We start from the raw sequence: 22,662 nt of genomic DNA, 5'->3' as shown, positions 1-22,662 counted from the left end.
CTCCAGGCCCCAGTCCTTCTGTAAATTTCTTACCATTAATTCATTTCTCCAGCACATACAGACACAAGCTCCAGAGTCTCCTTGCCAGCTGTCTCACTGCCTTGTCTGGAAAGTACCCAACTCTTCCTCCTCTGGGACCAGAGAGGTACAGCCCCTTCTCTCTTAGATCATCCCAGCAAACAGGGGAAAACTTGACAACAGCATGGGACCTAATGCTGTGAATTCCTGAGTTTATCTATCAATGAATTCAATTTTCAAGATCTAAAGACCTTGCAGATACCTTCAGCCTCAAATTCCACTTAAGAAAGTGACTTTGCTGTTTTGAGATAACAGAGACCTATAATCACTTCACATGGCCACAAAACAAGGAAAATGGAGCTAAGGACTTGTAAGCCCAAGGCTGCTGCTCTCCCCAAACTGGCCAGTGACTGACCTTTGTACTCAGGGGTGAACTCCTTCATTTCAGGAGGGAGGGACTCATAGAAGCGCTGCTCCCGGGAGATGAGGGGCTTGCACACAGTGTGGTCGTCGTAGCGCATCATGCTGCTGTGTCCGCCCACCTGGTGGATGAAGGGCTCCAGAAGGACTCCTCGGTCTCCGGCCCGACTTGCGTTCTTGCCATACTGCCCCACTTCCATGGTTTGACAAACACACATTGCGTTGGGGGCTGGTTGCACACTGGGGGCAGAGGATGCAGCACATGAGCCACAAAAGGAGAGCTAGGCAGAAGGTTCTGGTGAGCTGAAAACCAATGGTCAGAGTCTGTTCAGCTTATTCTTCTTTCCTAACAGAAAGAAAGAAAGGAAAGGAGGGAATCAAAACATTTGGCAAGCTACAATTTCCCTGGAGTTCACAGAGTATCCACTCCATGAAGAACACAGATTCTGTCTTGTTCCCTGCTATGTGTTCCCTCAGCATGTACAACACTGTCTGATGCATGAGAGGTACAGAGGTAGTGGGGTCAATTCCTGTTAAATGATGCAACTTTAGTCTCTTCCATCTATCTTTTTATACACAGAAGCCCATATTCTCTTCCTTTCCTAGCTCTCAGATCCCTTCTAAGTTCTCTAAAGGATCTGACTTTAGAGCTACAATATGTTACAGCCATGAGGGAGGCAACTATTCCTGTTTACTTCACATTCAAAGTTGAGTTCAGGAAAAAACAGAAGGCAACACCTATTCACTCTGTTCAGACTTTTCTCGATATCCAGTCCTAGCAAGGGTCTCGCGCCCTGACTCAAAAGAAGAGTTTTCGCCTGAGAAATCAGGTCACACCAGATTCCCAAGTTTTCTGCTGAAGGGGCCAAGTACCAGGCAGAGAAAATCATTCCTTGCTGAGTTGTAGAAGCATAAAAAGGTTTTGTTTTTCCCAAAGGGATTCAGGTTTCATATTTCTTCTACTTTAAATCTACAGCCAGAAATTTATGACCATGTCTAGCACTACAGAGCTTCCCTTTATGACTATATCAAACAGTGGGACAGCTGTACTTAATACCTGTACTTAAATATCTTCCTTTTCTTTTTTTTTTTTTTTACCTTGTTTTTGTATTGGGGGGGGGGTTAGGTTTATTTATTTTAATTTTATTTATTTTTAATGGAGGTACTGGGAATTGAACCCAGGACCTCATGCATGTTAAGTACATGCTCTACCACTGAGCTATGCCCTCCCCCTTAAGTACCCTCCTATTAATGTCAGTTTTCTCTCAAGAAAGTTACTGTAATGGGCAACTTAATACTGAACACATTTTTTAAAATTAAGAATGTAGTAGGCGAGACAACATCTAAAAGATCAAGACTAAAAAAGAAAAATAAAATATTTGTAGCACAGAAATATGGTTTTACCTGTAAGAGATAAACCGTTATTTTTTTCTCATTTTTAAAATTTTTTTTTAAATGGGAGTACTTGGGATTGAACCCAGGACCCCATGCATACTAAGCATACACTCTACCACTGAGTTATACCCACCCCCCAAATTGTTTTTTTTTCTGAACCTCATAATTATGGACAAAATGAGCTATACAAGAACACTGTTACAAAAATGCAAAATGTTCTTAATCCAAAGCTGTCCAGGAAATTATATTCTATTTCACTGCTATCAATAAAAATAAATTATTCTCCACTCCCACAAACAAATTTGCACCATTTTAATGCACACACTTTTTTGCTTGGCTATTCATTTTCAGTCATCCTTCATGATAAGACAACTCTCTGCCCCAGGGAGTTTTCCCAGACTCCATTCTCCTCAAACAAGAGTTCGATGCACACCTCTATGGCTCCTAAGGCACCCTGTGCCGACTCAATAGTAGCACTATATCACGGTACTGTTACCTATTTACTCATCTGTCCCACCACCAAACCATTCCCTCTTATCTCCACCTAAGGTCCAAGACAGTTCCTGGCACACAGCCATGCTCAAAAAAAGTTTACTGGAATGAACTAAGTAATTCCAGAAGGAGGACCACAGTGAGCAAAAGCACAGTATGAAAATAAAATATGAAAGCACAGTCACAATGCTTAGGGCAGAAAGTTGGGGCAGGAAGAAACTGCTGAAAGTTTTTTTCAGGGTTCCTGAAAGTGCCCACTGACTCCGGACTCTTAGGACTGTCCATCAGCTCCTGCCCCAGCTCCGCTTCACCCTAGGACTGTCTCTGACTGTAGATGGGAGGCTAGGAAAATGCTAGACTTTTTAGCCTGGGTCAGTGGGTATCTGGTATAGGAGAGGCGTCACCAGTACCAAGTGTCCCAGAAGAATTGAGCATTAGGGCCATTCCCTGAACTCTGAGAGACCCATGGCATTCTCTGTAGCCTCCAAGGACTAAAAGGCAGAAGTCCAATCTCCAGTCAGATCCAGACTTTTGATCTTTTGTTTCTATAAGAAATCTGCATAAAGTAATGGTACTGTTTTTACATTTGCAATATTTTCTTAGAGATAAACAAGTAACACGCACCATATTCCTGTAACTATGCTTTGGTATTTCTTTTTAAATAAATCAGGAACCTATAAAAGAAGAAGTGCCCAGAACTCTCTCAACCTCTATGAAGCCCTGGCCAAGTCACTTAACTTCAAGTTTCCCTGCCTATAAAATGAAGACATGCCCACTGCCAACCCTGTGGAGTATGCTGATGCAGTTAAAGGGCCTGGGCTTGCCTCACTTACTGCCCAGTCTTGGAAGTTCTCCAAATAGCAAAAGCTCTGACTCTTTTTGATAAAGAGCCAGAGGTTGTTCCTGAAGTCTGATGTCCACCTAGGCCCACTATGAAAATTGTGGACTGAGAGGGCTGTCGATGATGTCCTTCTCCACTATTTCCTCCCTAATTAGTCCCAATATTATTCAGGGAGCCAAAATTCAAAGGAATGTGAAACTCCATTCTAGCTCAGGGAGAACCTTGAACAGTACCCCCATTCTTATGAATGGCTAATTTAGAAAAAAGCATGTGACTCTCTTCTTCCCAATGAGATATGAGGGGAAGTTGGCCAGGGATTCTCTGGGAAGTTACCTTGCTCTTAAAAAACAGAGAGGCGTACCTCCTCTTCATCAGGATACTATTCTGGCTGGATGTGGAATCTGAGACTACTGCAGCCACCTTGTGACAGTAAAAGATACTCACCTAAGACAAGGCTAACATGCGGAGCACGCAGAATCGAAAGATAGAAAAAATTAGGGTCTAAGATGCTGTCACTTAAGTACTGGATATCCTGCTATCTAACAAAAATAAATTTTCCTTCATGCTTTAAGCCAGTCACATTAGGGTATTCTGTTACTTGTAGCCAAAACCACTGTAAATGAAAAGATAGAAATAGGTGCATCAAAATCCCCAGATCTTCAGTTAACGCACTTTGCACGTCAAGAAGTCACTAAGGGTTTTCTGATGACAAGAAAACTTCCAACAACTGAAGAACAAGTCTTTTCATTGATGACTCCTTAAGCCCCAAAATGAAAAATGTAGCTCTATAAAGTGTCCCTGAAGTCAGACAATCTGAATTATGTCTGGTCCACAGGGTTGGTACCAAGGTACTAAAAAAGAATCTGACAAACAGAAAATTCATTCTCTTGTAAGTAGAAATGAACTGTCCAAATATCAAATAATTTGCTTAGAACTGAATCTACTATGCTTCAACAAGAGGCAGACCATCAAAGAAACTTACACTCTTGAACTTTAGGACCTTACTGGTCGTTATTTTTTACAAATGCATCTAAATACAGTGGAGTCAATAAATCCTATATTCTGGAATGTAAACAATCCTCAAAGATTTTACAGACTATCCTCTGCAAATACACTGACCTGATTTCAAGTGTTTATGCCATTCAAGACTTCAACAGCTTCTGCATTCTTTTCTAGACTTAAGGCTTAACTACCAGCATAAAGAAAAACTTGTGAAGTCTTCAAAAATAACATCAGAAAACTGAAATCATGAGGGACTCTGGTTTCACTGCCACAGGTTAAATTAAAAAAAAAAAAATCCCCCACCAGTGTTATGTTTTGTTTTTTGTTTTGTAAATAAAATTCAAAAGGTTTCCCCTGGGGAAAACTTTTTAAGTGGTTATCCTTTCCCCTGTGTGGCATCTGAGAGTTATGTCACTAGAGAAATGGCCAAGTTTCACTTTTCCGTGTAGATTTGTTCCCATGTAAATGTGTTCCCAAAGTACCTGTCTTGTCTGTTCTCCATCCCAATAGACACAGATCTCTATTCTGGTAAGAGCTGGCTCCCTAGGTGTCAAAGAAGGGAATGAAGGGTGGTTCCTGAGTATTACAAAATAGCCACTTTAATTATGCTACTCAGATGTGTCTAGGACAGACCCAGGAACCATAGGTTGGAGGAACTTGTGAGCTGCCACCCCAGTTTCTAAAACTAACAGAAAGCTGGCTTTATCCAAAGCATCTCCAGGAACAAAAAGGCTACTACTTTCCCCAGTCATGGCCCTCTGCTATGACTAACGAACATGCAAAAGCGAAAGGCAATTGCAATTAGTATTTAATTCCTACAGCCTAATTCTGTGACACATAAATCTGAAGTGGCATTTGCCCAGACTCAGAGTTGAAGAGAAATAAGCTATTCTCTTTCCTCTCTATACCTTTCTATTCTTGCCAGAAGTAGGGCATTTCTCCTTTTGGGACATTCATGAGTATTTAAAAAGAAGTAACTACAAGGAGGAACATCCTTAGGGTTTTGAGAAGGATCTTTAAGAAATTGTCTTAACCTGTTTCGGCTGCTGTAACAGAATACCACAGACTAGGTGGCTTAAAACCAACAGGAATTTGTTTCTCACGGTTTTGGAGGCTAAGAAATTCAACATCAAGGCGATGGCAGATTTGGTGTTTAGTGAGTCACTGTGTCCTCACATGGCAGAAAAGATGAAAGGGCTCTCTTGGGCCTCTTTTATAAGGGCAACTAATCCCATTCATGAGGGCCCCACCCTCATGACCTAATCACCTTCCAAAGGCCCCCTCTCCAAATACCATTACATTGGAAATTAGGTTTTAACATGTGAATTTGGGAGGGACACAAATATTCAGTCTATAGTAGAAATCATGATCAACGTTTCAAAGCTCTGCCTCCACAGTACTTTTAGCTCTTTCTCTGATGAGACGTCACCATTCCTGTCATGACTTGGTAGGATATTTGGTGAGGAAGTCTTTATCTTTTGTGAGAAGGAGCTTGTCCTTTTCTTTGGAATAGTTTGTAGCATTGTGTGTACTGGATTGAAAATTATTTTGCTTTTAGATGTTTATTTTTAAAAATAAGAAAATTCCCACTATGGAAGTATAATACATTTCAGAATTTAGTAGTAAAGCTCCTCTCTAATGAGCACAATCTTGAATAACGGAAATGAATCAAGAATATTATCTAATATTATGCATTGGAGTAGACAAGACCACTGTGTTTTGATTACCATGTCTGTTTTTACTGAGTTGTTTGCATTAGGGCCTGAATCAGGTCCTAGAAGAGGCAGGAAAAGTATACCATCAAGCTAGGCCAAAACAGTTACTCTGGAAAACATTAAGTTTTGGGTTTTAGCAAAATCATGTTGTGATTAAAATTATATGACCCAGTAGATAACTCCTACATCCTAAATATAGGACCTGGTTTTAGTCCTTTTTTGTCTTATAAAAGGACTGTGCCCTAATTAAAGAACTACTGGCTTGGCTTGTGGGGTGTTCAGTAGTAGCTGCATTCTCTCCAACACTGTCACCATCTTCACAAGCAGAGAAGAGGTACAACACTGGAGGAGAAGCAGTAGCAGATGTTCTTCACAAATGTGGATGCTACAGTAAGAGAGCTAAAGTAGCAGCAATTCCTTCTATATATCCTGGTGACTGATTTTCAAAGAGGAAATAGTGCAGTTTGTTTGAATTAGTTATTCTGGATCATTGGACGTTTATATTAAAATGGTTAAAATTTTGTCAGCTTATGAATGGACTGCTCCCCCTGAGGTCATGGGGTTCCACTGCTCTGCGTATAAAGTTTGTACAACACCTGCTACAAGAGTCTCTATTTGTTTGTCCTTCATTTTCTTTAAAACACTTTGGTTCCAAATTTTACTACGTAAAACGAGAAGGAAGGCTATTTTTAAAAAGAACCTGCTGAGATTAAGCTGAATTTTTTTCATTGATGAATAGCAACAAATGGAAATAAATTTGCACTGCAAAGACATTAGTTACAATAGTTAGAAAGACTTTCTGGTTATAGCAACTAACTCCTTGAACACATAATTGAACTCCAAAATTAATTATGCCTCTTCAGGTAAAATAAAGTTTCTGATATTACTGAAATTTATATATTAATCTGTTTTCTTTTTTCAAAGCAAAAGCTGTTGGTGAGATAAAATGACTATCAGGTGTTATTATGGTTTGTAAATTAATAAATGGAATATTTACTTCTATAAAAAAAGACTAAAATCGATGAATTGTGATATATTCCTACAATGGAATACTACAGAGAAATTAAAAAGAACAAGTTACTGCCACATACAACACAGATGAATCTCATAGGTGTAAGGGAGCAGGAAAGAACCTAGACACAAAAGAGGTCATGCTGTGTGATTCTATTAATATGAAATTCAAAACTATAATGGAGGCCACAACAGTAGTTTCTCTGGGAAAATACTAATTGAGAAGGGGCACAAAAGTGAAGGTGAACATATCCACTGAGCTGTGCACTTTGTGAACTTTATTGTAAGTCAGAACTTAATAACAAGGAAGAAAATCAACAGGATTCCCCTATACCAGAAAAATAACAATTAGAAAATAACTTTAAATTCATCCCATTCACAACCAAAACTATATAAAGTACATACAAATCTTTTAAAATTATGACAAACCAATAATAAAACTTTACTGAAGGGCCTAAAAGAAGACATAAATACACCATGTTCATGTAAGGGAGAGCTCGATATTGAAATGAAGCACAATTTCAATAAAAATCCCAAGAGAGTTTTCTAACAAACGACAAGTTGATCTTACTCATATGGCGAGTAAAGGCCAAATGTAGTCAGACAGCAATGTTAAAGGGTAATAATTAAAGATGACTTGTCCTCTCCAAAGTTCTTTATGAAATTAAAGCAATTAAGATACAGTATGATATTTTGCAAAGAGATCAACAGAACAAAGATCTTAGGAACAGATACAGAAGTGGGTGCGTGTCACTGAAGCAGTACTTAAATACCCATTTCATCAATTGAGAAAGATAAGCTATATCATAAATGGGCTAGAATAACAATCTATATACAGATAACATTATATCTCTATCTCCAACAATACCCCCAAATAAATTCCCAACATGTAACTGTGCAAAATAAAATTTTAAGGTAATTAGGAGAAAATTTAAATTCCTTTGACAACAGATTAAGTAAAATTCCATAAATAAGACATAAAACACACAAACCAAAATAGGATACACTGATGAATAAGACCACATTAAAATATTTTTAAATTTTAACAGCTTATATTGAAGTATAATTTACATAATATAAAATTCACATAAGTGTACAATGCAATGATTTTTAGTAAATTTATCAAGTTGTAAAACAATCCCCCAAATTCAATTTAAAAATATTTCTATCACTCCCCCAAAGATCTTTCATACCCACTTGCAATCACCCCATTCCCACCATTAGCCACATTAAAATTTTTGTGTAACAGAACCATAAGTGAAGTTAAAAGTCAAACAGACTAGAAAATAGTATTTGCAATATGTATGATTAGCAAGAATGTTAGTAAATAATGTATGAAGAACTCCTATAAATAAAAGTGGGGGGAAAAAAAAACAGAAAATGGAAAAAAGAGGCTCAGAGGGCTAATAAACATGTGATAAGATATTCCTATTCACAAGTACCAGGAAAATGCAATCTAAAATAGGAAACCACTTCACTTCTGTAAGACTGGCAAAAAATAAAAAGTGTGAGTATACCAAGCACTGGCCAACCAGGGAGAAATGGCTCCTCTCATATTCTGTTGATGACAACACAAAACCAAAGATATGTACCCTCCACAATCCAGCATGTGCCCAAGATGGCAGGTTCAAAGATGTTTACTGCTGCATTGTTGTAACAGAAAAACGGAAAACGATCTAAGTGTCCATCAGTGGGGGAATGGATAAATGAATGGGTATATGCATAAACTGTACAGTACTGAATTAAGAATCTACATATGTAAACCTGAATACATTTCCAAACAAACTGGAGAAAGCAAGTTTGGAAATATTTCTAGTATGATGCCACTGTTGTAAATTTTTAATACATAAAACAACACTATACATGAATTTCTGGACATATATGTATCATGTAGAACAATGATATAGAATGGAAGGTGGGGGAAAGGGTATAGCTCAAGTTGTAGAGCGCATGCTCAGCACCCAAGAGGTCAGGGGTTCAATCCCCAGTACCTCCTCCAAGCAGAAATCAATGAAGAAACCTTATTACCTCCCCCTCATAGAATGGAAGGGTGTGCATCAATTCTGGAGAAGGAAAGGAAAGGATGGGACTGGTATCTAAGAAGAAAAGGGAACTTCAGCTCTTTTTATAATTTTTAATTTTTTAAAAATCTGAAACATAATAACTTAAAACTTCCCTAACTTGGGAAATGAAATAGTCACCCAAGTCCTGGAAGCTCAGAGAGTTCCACACAGGATCAACTCAAAGAGGAACACACCAAGGCACATAGTAATCAAGCTGACAAAAATTAAGGATAAGGAGAAAATAATAAAATCAGCAAGAGAAAAGCGACAAATAAGATACAAGGGAACCCCCGTAAGGTTATTAGCTGATTTTTCAGCAGAAACTCTACAGGCGAAAAGGGAGTGGCACAGTCTATTTAAAGTGATGAAAGGTAAAAACTTGCAACCAAGAATACTCTGTCCAGCGAGGCTCTCATTCAGATTTGATGGAGAAATCAAAAGCTTCACAGATGAACGAAAGCTAAAAGAACTGAGCACCACCAAATCAGGTTTTCAACAAATGATGAAGGAACTTCTCTAGTCATCAAACCACAAGAGAACAACAACAAAAAAACGACCTACAAAAACAAAACAATTAACAAAATGGCAATTAGAACATATGTATCAATTATCACCTTAAATGTAAATGGATTAAATGCTCCAACCAAAAAACACAGACTGGCTGAATGGATATGAAAATAAGACCCATATACATGCTGTCTACAGGAGACCCACTTCAGAGCTAGAGGCACATGCAGGCTGAAAGTAAGGGGATGGAAAAAGATATTCCATGCAAAGAGAAACCAGAAGAAAGCTGAAGCAGTAATACTTACATCAGGCAAAATATATTTTAAAATAAAGACTGTCAGAAGAGACAAAGAAGGACACTACATAATGCTCAAGGGATCAACCCAAGAAGAGGATACAACAATTGTAAATATATATACACTCAACATAGGAGCACCTCAATATATAAGGCAGTTGTTAATAGACATAAAAGGAGAAATCGAAAATAACACAATAATAGTGGGGGACCGTAACACCCTACTTATATCAATGGACAGATCATCCAGACAGAAAATCAGTAAGGACATACAGGCCCTAAATGACACATTAGATCAGAAAGACTTAATTGGTATCTATAGAGCATTCCATCCAAAAGCAACAGAATACACATTTTTCTCAAGTGCCTCAAATATTCTCCAGAATCGACCACACGCTGGCTGACAAAGCAAGCCTCAGTAAATTTAAGAAAACTGAATCGTACCAAGCATCTTTTCTGACCACAACACTATAAGGTTAGAAATCAACTACAAGAAAAAAACCTGCAAAAACTGCATACACGTGGAGGCTAAACAATATGTGCTAACTAAAAATTGGCACTTGCCATCTGCCTCTACAAGAACTGGATCACGCTGGCACTTGCCATCTAACTCTGCTAGGATTAAATCACGAGCCGCTGCAGCCATTGACTTCCAACACACCCTGAAAGGAATTCAGGATGGAGGTCAGGAATGAGGTACTCTGTGCTCTGGGAAAACTGGCTTCAGATAGTCAGTTATTTTCAGAAGATTTCATGACTCCAATTCTTGTGTCTACTCATATCTAGAAAAGCACTAAAATCATCAATGGTGGCATCTGCTCCTGGTGACTAGCAGCAAGCCTCTACCTAACCTTGTGTGTCTGACTGCACATACCTCCTTCACTGAAATCATATATAATACTGAGTTCTCCCCCTGCCCCTTTGGAACAGTTTCTCAGAGCTGTCTGAGATGAAGCTCCCAGGCTACAGTCCTCATTTTGCCTCAAATAAAACTTAACCTACAACTCTCACGTTGTGTGATTTTATTTCAGTCAACATATGCTACTAAATAACCAATGGGTCACTGAGGAAATCAAAGAGGAAACCAAAAAATACTTTGAGACAAATGAAAACACAATGATCCAAAACCTCTAGGACACAGCAAAAGCAGTTCTAAGAGGGAAGTATACAGCGATACAAGCCTACCTCATGAAAGAAGAAAAATCTCAAGAAAATAACCTAATCATACACCTAAAGCAGCTAGAGACAGAAGAACAAATAAAACCCAAATATTCAAGGGAAAGGCTGAAGGCTGCCAGTTGGAAAAAGATTGAGGTTTGTCTCAATCTAAAAGAGAACCAACTCAACACAGGACCAGGCTCCAGAGGAAAGAAATGAGGTTCAGAATTTGAAATTTGTAAACTGTTCCAGGAGTCTCCAACTAGAGAAAAAGCCAGTGGACTACAGAATGCTGTAAATGTGTGTTGCTGGATGAGGAAAGAACAGTCAATTACCCACCAGCGGGCCGCCACAGGAGACAGTGGCTGCGAGAAAATATACATGAGAAAATGTGCATGAGCTCGTACACATCTGGATGGGTTCATAAGACTGAAAGAAGGAACAATAAATAAAACAAAGAAACTACCTAAAAAAGGGACTCAAAATAGAGGAGAATGTTAAGTGCTCCACTGAAACATTCTTTTAAAATTCAAATACTATCTTTAGGGATGCCAATCCTATAAAGCTCCACACTGTCAGCATATGGTCTCCTGAAGTGAGCAAAAGCATGGCACAAATGTGCCTGGGGTTAACCTGCACCCTTGTGAAAAGGGAAGTAATAATGACCCCCAATTTCAGTGCAATTTTATAAACCTAAAATGCACTGTTTAATACGAGGCTAAACAATCCATTCTCCCCTTCTTCACTCTCTCTTCACCACACCCTCCCCACCACACACTTCTGGCTTTCCACATCTAGTTAAATTGAGATAAAACAAAATTAAGAAAAAAGGAGAGAAAAAAAAAAGTCTGAAACAAGTATGGTAAAATGTTAACATTTTAAAATATACATGCCCAGTTTATTCTCTGAACTTACATTAAAAAGAAAAAAAAAGCCTTCATATAGTGCTAAAAGCCTGATGTGTCAATGCAAAGTAAATGGAGAAGGATACGCTAGCAATGGTTCCAAAGTAGGGTATGAACACCATCACAGCCCCTGGAAATGGAGAGAAAATACTAGAACTCCTCGATCTGTGTTCTTCACTTGGCCTTCAAGCACCACTCTTATCTTCCTGACACTCAGTTTACTGGTTATTCCTCTTCTTCACAACCTTTTAATGCTGGAGGCCTCAGGGCTCAGTCCTTGGTCCTCTTCTGCCCAACTATACTTTCAGTTCAGTCATCCTTCTTGAACACCAAATTCATACAACCAACTGCCTACTGGATCTAGGAAGTCTAAATTTAACATTGCCAAAACAGAACTCATTTCCTCCCACTGCTCAAGAAACTTCTCTCTTCCTACAGTCTTACCCATTCCCTGTTACATTTTTATAGCTGCTCACATCAAAAATCCTGACAGTCATTCTTGATTCCTCTTTCTCTCAAACCCCATTATCATGTAATCCTATTGACTCTATCATCAGAACATATCCAGATCCAACTACTTCTTATCACCTCCACTGCTACCACCCTGGTGTGATCAGTATCTCTCACCTCCTAACTGGTATCCCAGTTTCCATTATGGCCTTCTGGCAGCCTGTTTTTAACACAGCATCCAGTGACTCTGCTAAACGGAGAGTCAGAGCATGTGACTTCTCTTTCAAAATCCTGCAATGGCTCCCATCTCACCCAACTCCTTGCTGTGGCATACAAGATACCACAAGATCTGCACCCCTCCCCACCTCCATTTTCTCTTTGATCTGATTTCCTACCCCTCTCTCCACTGCTTATTAACCTCACTCTAAGTCATATGGGTTAGACACACAGGCATATTCCTACTTTAGGGTCTTCACATCAGCTATTACCTCTGTCTGGGCCATTCTTCACCCAGATATCCAAGTGGCTAACTCCCTCACCTCCTTCAAAAGTCTTTCTTCACTCTCCCCCTCTCTTCCTCAGCGCTACCTACGGAGGTGGCAGCCATCTCCTAGTCGGCATCATGGCCACCCTCAGACCCCTAGTGAAGCCCAAGATTGTCAAAAAGAGGACCAAGAAGTTCATCCGGCACCAGTCAGACCGATATGTCAAAATTAAGCGTAACTGGCGGAAACCCAGAAGCACTGACAACAGGGTGCACAGGAGGTTCAAGGGCCAGATCCTGATGCCCAGCATCAGCTATGGGAGCAACAAGAAAACAAAGCATATGTTGCCCAGCGGCTTCCAAAGTTCCTGGTCCACAATGTCAAGGAGCTCAAAGTGCTGCTGATGTGCAACAAATCTTACAGTGCTGAGATTGCTCACAATGTTTCCTCGAAGAACCGCAAAGCCATTGTGGAAAGAGCAGCCCAGCTGGCCATCAGAGTCACCAATCCCAACGCCTGGCTGCGCAGCGAAGAAAACGAACAGACAGCTCGTGCACACTGTATTTGTATTAATAAAACCATGAAACTAAAAAAAAAAAAGTCTTTCTTCAAATCTCTTGGAGTTCCGGTCAAGATGGTACAGTGGTAGGAGCACGAGCTTGCCTCTCCTTGCAACTACAACGAAACAACTGAATGCTAAACAACCATTGAAGAAAGACTGGAATCTAGCAAAAAAGATCTGCAACTGAAAGCATAAAGGGGAAGCATAGCAGGACGGTAGGAGGGGCGTGCTCACGATATAACTGGGCCCCATACCCCCCAGGGGGGTGACCCACAAGCTAAAGATTTGTTAAGTCACAGAGGCCCTCCCACAGGAGTGAGAGCTCTAAGCCCCATGTCAGGCTCCCCAGATCGGGTCCTGGCATTGGGAAGAGAAGGAGACCCCAGGACATCCGGTTTTGAATGCTAGAGGGGTTTGGCTCTGGGAGCCTTAAAAGACTGGAGGAAACAGAGACTATATTCGCTTGAGAAGCGTACGCAGAAACTCACGTGCTGCAGGTCCCAGGGCAGAAGCAGTGATTTTATAGGAACCTGAGCCAGACCTGCCTGCTGGATTTGGAGGGTCTCCTGGGGGCTGCGGCTCACTCAGGGGACATAAAAGCTGGTGGTGGACATTCCAGGACTGTTCATCTACACGAGCTTTCCAGGAGGTTGACATCTTGATTGGATCCTTAGCACTAAGACCTAGCCCCACCCAACAGCCTGTAGGGAAGCCTCAGGCCAAACAACACACAGGGTGGGAACACAGCCACACCCATCGTCAGACTTCCTAAGCCACAAAGGCTTCAAGACAGAGCCCTATCCACCAGAGGTCAAGGACCAAGCTTCACCTAGGACTAGGCAAGCACTGGCTCCTCTTGCCAGGAAACTTGCATAAGCCTCTAGTCCAGCCTCATCCACCAGGGGCAGATACCAGAAATAAGAAAATAATCCCAAAGCCTGTGGAAGGAATCCACAAACACAGAGAAAGACAGACGATATAAGGAAGCAAAGGAATATCTCCCAGGCCAAGGTACAAGATAAAATCCCAGAAGAAGAAATAAGTGATGAGAAGATAGGTAATTTATCTAAGAGTTTAAAGTAATGATGGCCAAGATTTTCAGAGAACTCAAGAGGAGTAAAGATGCACAGAATGAAGTTTTTAGCAAAGAGTTGGAAAATATAAAGAATACCCACAGTTGAATAATAAAATCACTGAAATGAACAATACACTAGAAGGAATCAAGAATAGACTAAATGAGGCAGAAGAATGGATCAGTGAGCTAGAAGACAGATTAGTGGAAATCACTACTTCAGAACAGAAAAAAGAAAAAAGAATAAAAAGGAATGAGGATAGTTTAAGAGAACTCTGGGACAACATGAAGCGCTCTAATATTCGCATTATAGGGGCCCCAGAAAGAGAAGAGAGAGAGAAAGGACCTGAGAAGATTTCTGGAGAGATAATAACCAAAAACTTCCCCAACTCGGGAAAGGAAATAGTCACGCAAGTCCTGGAAGCGCAGAGAGTACCACACAGAATCATCCTAAAGAGGAACACACCAAGGCACATAGTCATCAAATTGACAATTAAGGATAAGGAGAAAATATTAAAATTAGCAAGAGAAAAGCAACGAATAACATACATTAAAGTGATGCAAGTGAGAAACTTACAACCAAGAATACTCTATCCGGCAAGGCTCTCATTCAGACTTGATGGAGAAATCAAAAGTTTCATAGATAAACAAAAGCTGAAAGATTTCAGCATCACTAAACCAGCTTTACAACAAATGTTAAAGGACTTTCTCTAGTCATCAAACCATAAGAAAAAAGAACAAAAAGAAAGAGAGAAAAAAAAAAAGAGAGACCTACAAGATTGCTTTGGCTGTTCGGGGGTCTTTTGTGATTCCTTATAAATTTCGAAATGGTTTGTCCTAGTTCTGTGAGGAATGTCATGAGTATTTTGATGAGGGTTGCATTGGATCTGTGGATTGCTTTGAGTAGTGTGGCCATTTTGATAATGTTGATTTTTCCAATCCAAGAGCACAAGAAATCTTTCCATTTCTTTGTGTCATTTTGGTTTTTAGAGTATAGGTAACCTTGGTTAAGTTTATTTCTAGGTATTTTGTTGTTTTTGATGTAATGGAAATGTCTCTGCCAGTTATAAAATTCTAGTTTTTGAAGTAAAAAAAAAAAAAAGTGAGTGAATGGCCGCAAATGGCAAAATATCCTTCTTTTTTATGGGTGAGCTGTATTCCATTACATATGCTGCATCTCCATTATCTATTCAATTATTAATGCGCACATAGGATGCTTCCATATCTTGGCAATTATAAATAATATTGCTGTTAATAGCAGGGAGTATGTATCTGTTTGAGTTAATTCTTATTTTGTGGTCGGCTTTATTCCTTTGATAACTATGTAAGTTTAAAAAGCTAAAGCTCTAAACATTCTTAGAAACAATGAACAGTACATATATGTAAATTTAAAAACTATGTGCAGTAAAAAAAAATGAGGTATCAAGCCATGAAAGACATAGAAGAAACTTAAAAGATATATTACTAAATGAAAGAAGCTAGTCTGAAAAGGCTACAAACTGTACGATTCCAACCAAATGACATTCTGGAAAGGGCAAAGCTACAGAAACAATAAAAAGATCATGGTTTCCAGGGGGTTGAGGAGAGGGAGGGAGGAATGAATAGATGGAGCACAAGGGATTTTTTAGGGCAATGAAATTATTCTGTACGATACTATAGTGATGGCTACATGTCATTATGCATTTATCAAAGCCCACAGAATGTACAATATCAAGAGTGAGCCCTAATGTAAACTATGGACTTTGCTTGATAATAACGTGCTCATGTTGGTTCATCAGTTATAATAAATATGCCACACTGATGAGGGATGTTGAGGGTAGTGGAGTATATATGTGTGGGTGACATGGGCTATATGTGAACTCTATTTTCTGCTCAGTTCTGCTGTGAACCTGAAACTGCTCTAAAAGAATAAAGTCTACTAAAAAAAAAAAAAATCTCTCAGTGAGGTCTACCCTAACCTCCCTAAGTTTAAACTGCAAACCCACCTGGACGCTCCATCCCCCTTATCTGTTCTACTTTTTTTTTTTTCATGGCACTTATCTCATTCTGACATGTTATACATTTTATTTACTGATAATGCCTACTGTTCATTATTTTTATTATGATGTCAGCTCCATGAAAGAAAGGCTCTTTGTCTGTTTTTTTTACTATATATTAATTGCCTGGAGTAGTACCTGGCATGTGGTAGCTATACAATAAAAACAGCTGAATAAATAGATGTATGTATATGATGTATCCACAGAAATGTACAGTAGGATAAGTATATACATATGAAAAAATACTTACGGTGGAACAAGGTCTTTTTTTTTTTTAATTACTATTAGGGTTCTAAATCAAAGAAGTTTACAAACTTCTAATCTAGGGCTACCAAAACCAGAACAAAGAGTTAACTTGGCTTCACAGAGAAGAAAGTATGTTGACCACAGAATACCAAATCAAGGAATAAATGGAATGCAAAATTCTGTGGTTTGACTCTAAAAAAAATTGATATATGAAAGAAAAACAGGTTTAAATGTACCTGAATAAGAATGACAACAACAGAAACTAAACAAGATATGGAAGAAAAAAAGGATAGCCTATTAGGAGGAGAATTAGACCGTTTTTATTGATGATACAAAAAAGAAATTAAGGGAGAAAACAGGCAAACATATAAATAATCTCAATTATAAAGGATAAATCACATCAAAGAACTGGGACGAAATTTAGGAGATATATAAATTTACAGGAGATAATGAACTTAAAGAAGATACATAAATTTAAAGGAGCTATACATATGTATGTATTTGTCTATATAAGTAGTTTTGTTTGTTTTAATTCAACAACACAGCAAGCCTAGAAAGTGGCAATGAATAAAACCCCTAGCAAAGAAATAAAATCTGCAATCAGATATGGTGGTGAACAAGGTCCAAACTATTTTAAGAACTACAAAGGCACTGTTCTCCTAGCAAGAGAAAGACAATACCGGTCATTAAGTTCATTAATCGCGTGGGCACAGACACATACTCAAAATGTAGATCAGCAGACATGTACTCTAAGGAGCTTGAATAGAATTCCAAAATCTGTGGCCAATGTATTTTTATAGCCTCAGATTAATCACATGGGTTTGATATGCAATTTTTTTTGTAAAGAGAATCATCCTTGTTATCTTCACACTACACAGGTGTATCTACAAATTTCCTCAAATTTTCATAAAAACTGGTTTAGGAATCCAATATTTCTACTACCGATTTTAAAATTAAATATAGCAGATAGTAGTAATGGGGGGAGGTGCCAAGATGGAGTAGAAAGACTCACAGCTCACCCCTCTCACAAATACACCAAGAATTACATCTACAGACCCACTGAATTGCACAGAACCCCTACTGAACTCTGGCAGAGTGTTTCTCGCTTGGAAATACAGGAGGATTCCTCACAAAATCCAGTAAGACAAAAAAGAAAAAAAAAGAAAAAGGAAATTGGTGCGGTACTAGTCCTGCAGGGAGGGAGCAGCAAAGGAAGAAAGCTGCCCACACGCTGGGACGCCCCCTCTCCAGTTGGGAGGTCAGCATGGACAGAAGAAAAAAAGGGACACTATGAACTCATCTACAAAACAGAAATAGATTCACAGACATAAACAATCCTTATGGTTACTGGGGAAAGGAGGTGGGAAGGGATAAAATTAGGAATTTGAAATTTACAAATGTTAGACACTATATATAAAAATAGATTTTTTAAAAGTTTCTTCTGTATAGCACAGGGAACTATGTTCAATATCTTATAATAACCTTTAATGAAAAAGAATATGAAAACAAATATATGTATGTACATGCATGACTGGGACATGGTGCTATACACCAGAAATTGACACACTGTAACTATACTAAAAAAAAAAAAAAAAAAAAGATTAAAAAAAAAAGTCCACAAACAATAAATGCTGGAAAAGCTGTGGAGAAAAGGGAACCCTCCTACACTGTTGGTGGGAATGTAGTTTGGTGCAGCCGTTATGGAAAACAGTATGGAGATTCCTCAAGAGACGAGAAATAGACTTACCATATGATCCAGCAATCCCACTCCTGGGCATTTATCCAGAGGGAACCTTAATTCAAAAAGATACATGCACCTCAGTGTTCACAGCAGCACTATTTACAATATCCAAGACATGGAAACAACTGAAATGTCTGTCCATTGACTGCATAAAGCAGCTGTGGTATATTTATACAATGGAATACTACTCAGTCATAATAAAATAATGTCATTTGCAGCAACATGGATGGACCTGGAGATTGTCATTCTAAGCAAAGTAAGCCCAAAAGAGAAAGAAAAATACCGTATGATATTACATATGTGGAATCTAAAAATAAGACAAAGGAACTTATTTACAAAACAGTAGCAGACTCACAGACCTAGAAAACAGACTTACGGTTACCAGGGTCGGGGAAGGAGTTGGGAAGGGATAAATTGGGAGCTCGAGATCTGCAGATACTAATATATATAAAAGAGATAAACAACAAGCTCATACTGTATAGCACAGGGAACTATATTCAATATCTTGTAGTAGCCTATGGTGAAAAAGAATATGAAAACAAATACATGCATGTTCATGTATGACTGAAGCATTATGCTGTATACCAGCAATTGATGCAAAATTATAAACGGACTATACTTCAATAAAAATATACATATACAAAAATAAAAAATTAAAATTAAATTAAATATATCCACTTAAGCACTAAAAGCATAATGACAAAGTATCATGCATTTAAAAATCATATGAAATTTATTTACTTTTTTAAAAGTTAAATTTAAACTTGGTAAGGCAGGAATGCTAAATAAAAATCTGGCAATAATGTATCTTTGGTTTTTTACTCTCCGATACAATCTAAGGGAAATCACTTGGATTATATCAGAAACTAAAAAAAAACAACAAAATCATTCTAAACTGAAAAGAACACAATAGACTAGTAAATCACTCTAACAGAAAAGAACACATAAAGCAGCTCTGGACCTTATAAAAACTAATTTCTAACTTATTTCACAAATAATAAGCTAATATGGACTCTGACAGGATAAGATACTGAAATACTCTCAAATTCATGGACAAAAAAACTCTAGCTGAAAACTAACATGAAAGTACATTTGTTCTTTAAAGCATATAGCCAAGGGAACCTAATGTTTTCTGAAATTCAAGTCAATTCTTGCTTTTACATTGAGACTAAAGGTGCTGATACATATCAGGTATACTTATGAGGGTGACAGAATAATCTTCCTTTCCCCATTCCCAAGGAATATTTCAAGCAGATGCTCACAAATCTCTCCTTTGAGGAAGAGGGAAATATAAGGAATATTCTCAAAGTAAGTAGGGCTACCAACCTGAGCCTGCCCTTCCAATCTACCAGGGACTGGGACACCCCTCACCTAGAAACCAGAAGTATGTGCAGAGGCCTAGGGCAATTTGGGAGGTTCAAAATAAGGAAGAGGGAAAAAAGGCTTAATTTAAAGGTATCTATTTTGCTTGTCCTCAGAGAAGAGGAAGGTTGTTTAGACTTCTGGGTCCTATCCTGCAGCAAGGGACACAGTCCTGAGGACACCAGGCTGAGAGCAAGAAAGAAAAGAAACTTGGCAGGTGGCCTGAGATGTGCCAGCCCATCAAGAAATAGCCAGAACACAATTAATTTAGAACAAAGAGAGAAGCTAAAATCTAGTGAACCTCTTTCCTGTTTTTATCAGATTTCTAAAGAAAGATTAGAAACCCTGTGCTTCCCCCAGATTTTTTATTTAATTAAGTAAAGATCCTTTTGCAAATGTCTATCTCAACTGCGCTTAAAAAAAAAAGTGGGGGTGGGGGCTACAGCTCAGTGGTAGAGTGTGGGCTTGGCATACACAAGGTCCTGGGTTCAATCCCCAGTGCCTCTGTTAAGGGGGATTTTTTTTTTCAATTTTTAAAAGAATAAAAAAATTCTTTAAATGTGAGAAGGGAGGTTGAGGACAGAATTTTAAGAACACAGGTCCAAAGTAATACAGGGGAAATCAAAATTAGAAAACACCAAAAGAAAGGAGAAACAAAGGTACCCCGTCCTTCTCACATGAAACATTGTATATTCACAATTTGTATGGGATTATTCTTTAACAAGAAGCCACAGGAATACCTGTGCTGTGACTAGTCTGTTTAGGTGAGTCATACTTGAATCAGGTTAGTCTCTGCACAACACATCTATAACTGAATCTAAACATGGTCATACCTAGAAAGTACATTATGTAGAAGGAAAGGAGAAATGGTTCTACAAAGAACACAAAACCACAGAAAATTTAAAATGAGACTGTCTAAAGTCCTAAAATATGGAATGGGGAGCTTCCTGGACTTATTACCTCATATTACCAATCTCAATGAAGGCTCAAAGCTGAAGAGAGAACATTCTGCATAACTGAAAGAACTATATTCAATACCTTGTAATAGCCTATAATAAAAAAGAATACAAAAAGAAATATAAATATAAATATATACACACACACATCTCAATGATGATGCTGTACAGCAGAAATTAACACAACATTGTAAATCCACTATATGTCAATTAAAAAAAAAAGATGCAAAGGGACAGTATCGGCTTGTTCTGGAAACCTGGGTTTCTGACATGACTGGTAACTCTAGTTCCTTTTCTTCATCTTCATCCTATTTCAGCTCAACTAAAAGAGAAGCTGAGCACAGTGGGGGCAAGCTGACAGGACTGAGGCAGAGATGAACACACCCTAAAGTGACTAGGAAAATGATGCAGACACCTCCATACTCAGGATTTTCCCTCACCATAACATCTTTCGAATAAAATCTGCTCAATTTCAGAACAGAAACGAAAGAACAGTAATTCTGTCACTCAATCAAATTTCAATTAGCTGTTACTCTAAGTTTATAAGTGGAGTCACTCCAGATACAAATCTACTACTTTATACTAGTGATATTCGTGTTTTGCTATTAAAGAGGTAAAACATGAAAATAAAATATCTTATAACTACAAAAGGTGAAGTCTAAGCTCTGGTCACAGCACTGAGTCTTTTAGAATACCTGGAGCCTCATTTAGATTACCCACATCCTTGAATGATGAATACTAGCTTAAAATGAGAAAAATATCCAGAGTAAGGAATTATGCAACCACAGAATAGCTCCTGACTTCCCTGTGACGTTTCAACGATAACCACAAAACTGTTACGAGAACTCCAAAGAAGCTTCTGCATAACTGAAAGAACTGAACTCTGTACTATTTTATGGTTTTCTAAAGTTTAAAAAATTTTTTTCTTCCATTTTCTAGGTGACTTTATTTATTTATTTAAGGGGTTTTGGTGGGGAGGGGGTTTAGGTTTGTTTAGTAATTTATTTTTGGAGGCAGTACTGGGAATTGAACCCAGGACCCTGTGCATGCTAAGCATGCGCCCTACCACTTGAGCTATACCCTCCCCGCCGTACTATTTTAAAAGAGGCACACCAAGAAGCAACATACACCTAAAATTCAAACATGGCTTCAATCCAGAGGACTATTCCTTTGGTGGTGAAATCACACACTTAAAGGTTCTGATAGTATACTACTCTGCAAATTATCCAAAAATAGGATCAAAAATTAAATTCCTCAGACATGGGCACTGAATTGTATTCAGCTGTAGTTGGGGGATACAATGAAGTGTCCACCATAAAATATAGCTCTGCTGCGTTTTGCTCTTTTGGGATAACCGCTTCTGAAGAGGCTGAGACCACCTTAGGTTCTCTCCTCCAAGGACCATGTTCTTAGTATCCTACGTTCCTGACCTCCTGTGAGACCTCTCCCCCTCAAAGCCCACATGGCATAATTCTTTATACAGTCAGACATTCAGAAAATAATGCGAGATTTCAGGACACAAATTCAACAGGCAGTCCCTCCATTTGGAACCACACACCACCAGGGGCCACATAATGACATATCTGAACATCTATCCTGTAGACAAAGATTTTTATTAGCGAGTGAGTACCCAGCAGCAGATGAGCAACACGCAAAGTGATAGTATGAGTGTGGGGAAAACCTGTAAACAAGAGGCAAATGACCTGTTTAATGCCTCATAAATGCAACAGTGTTTGAATGCTCCTGCCATAAAGACTCTGTCTTCTACCCTCCAGCAAAACACCAGAATTTTGAAAGGTACTTTAAAGCACCTTTAAACATTAGAAAAGTACTTCTAGCTACCTCAAAGACAACCCATAGTTCTAGACAGAGGGGGAACTAACTTCCACCCACATAAACCCACCCAACAACTTTCCAACTTAGAAAAGTG

The 22,662-nt window shown here is 38.6% G+C and overlaps 1 protein-coding gene and 1 pseudogene across 4 annotated transcripts in view; one reads left to right on the top strand and one right to left on the bottom strand.

The window, feature by feature from the left end:
• IP6K1 (inositol hexakisphosphate kinase 1) overlaps nt 1-22,662 on the bottom strand; it is a 62,217-nt gene that overhangs the window by 17,800 nt on the left and 21,755 nt on the right. For 2 of the 4 annotated variants that reach the window (XM_032458501.1, XM_032458500.1), the window contains one exon: nt 561-784. In XM_032458501.1, the coding sequence (XP_032314392.1) occupies nt 561-702 (142 nt within the window). In that variant the 5' untranslated portion in view covers nt 703-784. Of the gene's footprint in view, nt 1-433; nt 785-18,420; nt 18,467-22,662 lie in introns of those variants that run through there. The other 2 variants (XM_032458502.1, XM_032458499.1) reach the window with 2 other exon arrangements.
• On the top strand, nt 12,277-13,649 carry LOC102520064 (annotated as a pseudogene).

The sequence above is a fragment of the Camelus ferus genome, chromosome 17 (assembly GCF_009834535.1).
Source record: "Camelus ferus isolate YT-003-E chromosome 17, BCGSAC_Cfer_1.0, whole genome shotgun sequence".
Lineage (NCBI taxonomy): Eukaryota > Metazoa > Chordata > Mammalia > Artiodactyla > Camelidae > Camelus > Camelus ferus.
Note: the sequence above shows the minus strand (reverse complement) of the source record. Positions and strands in the feature narration are given on the sequence as shown.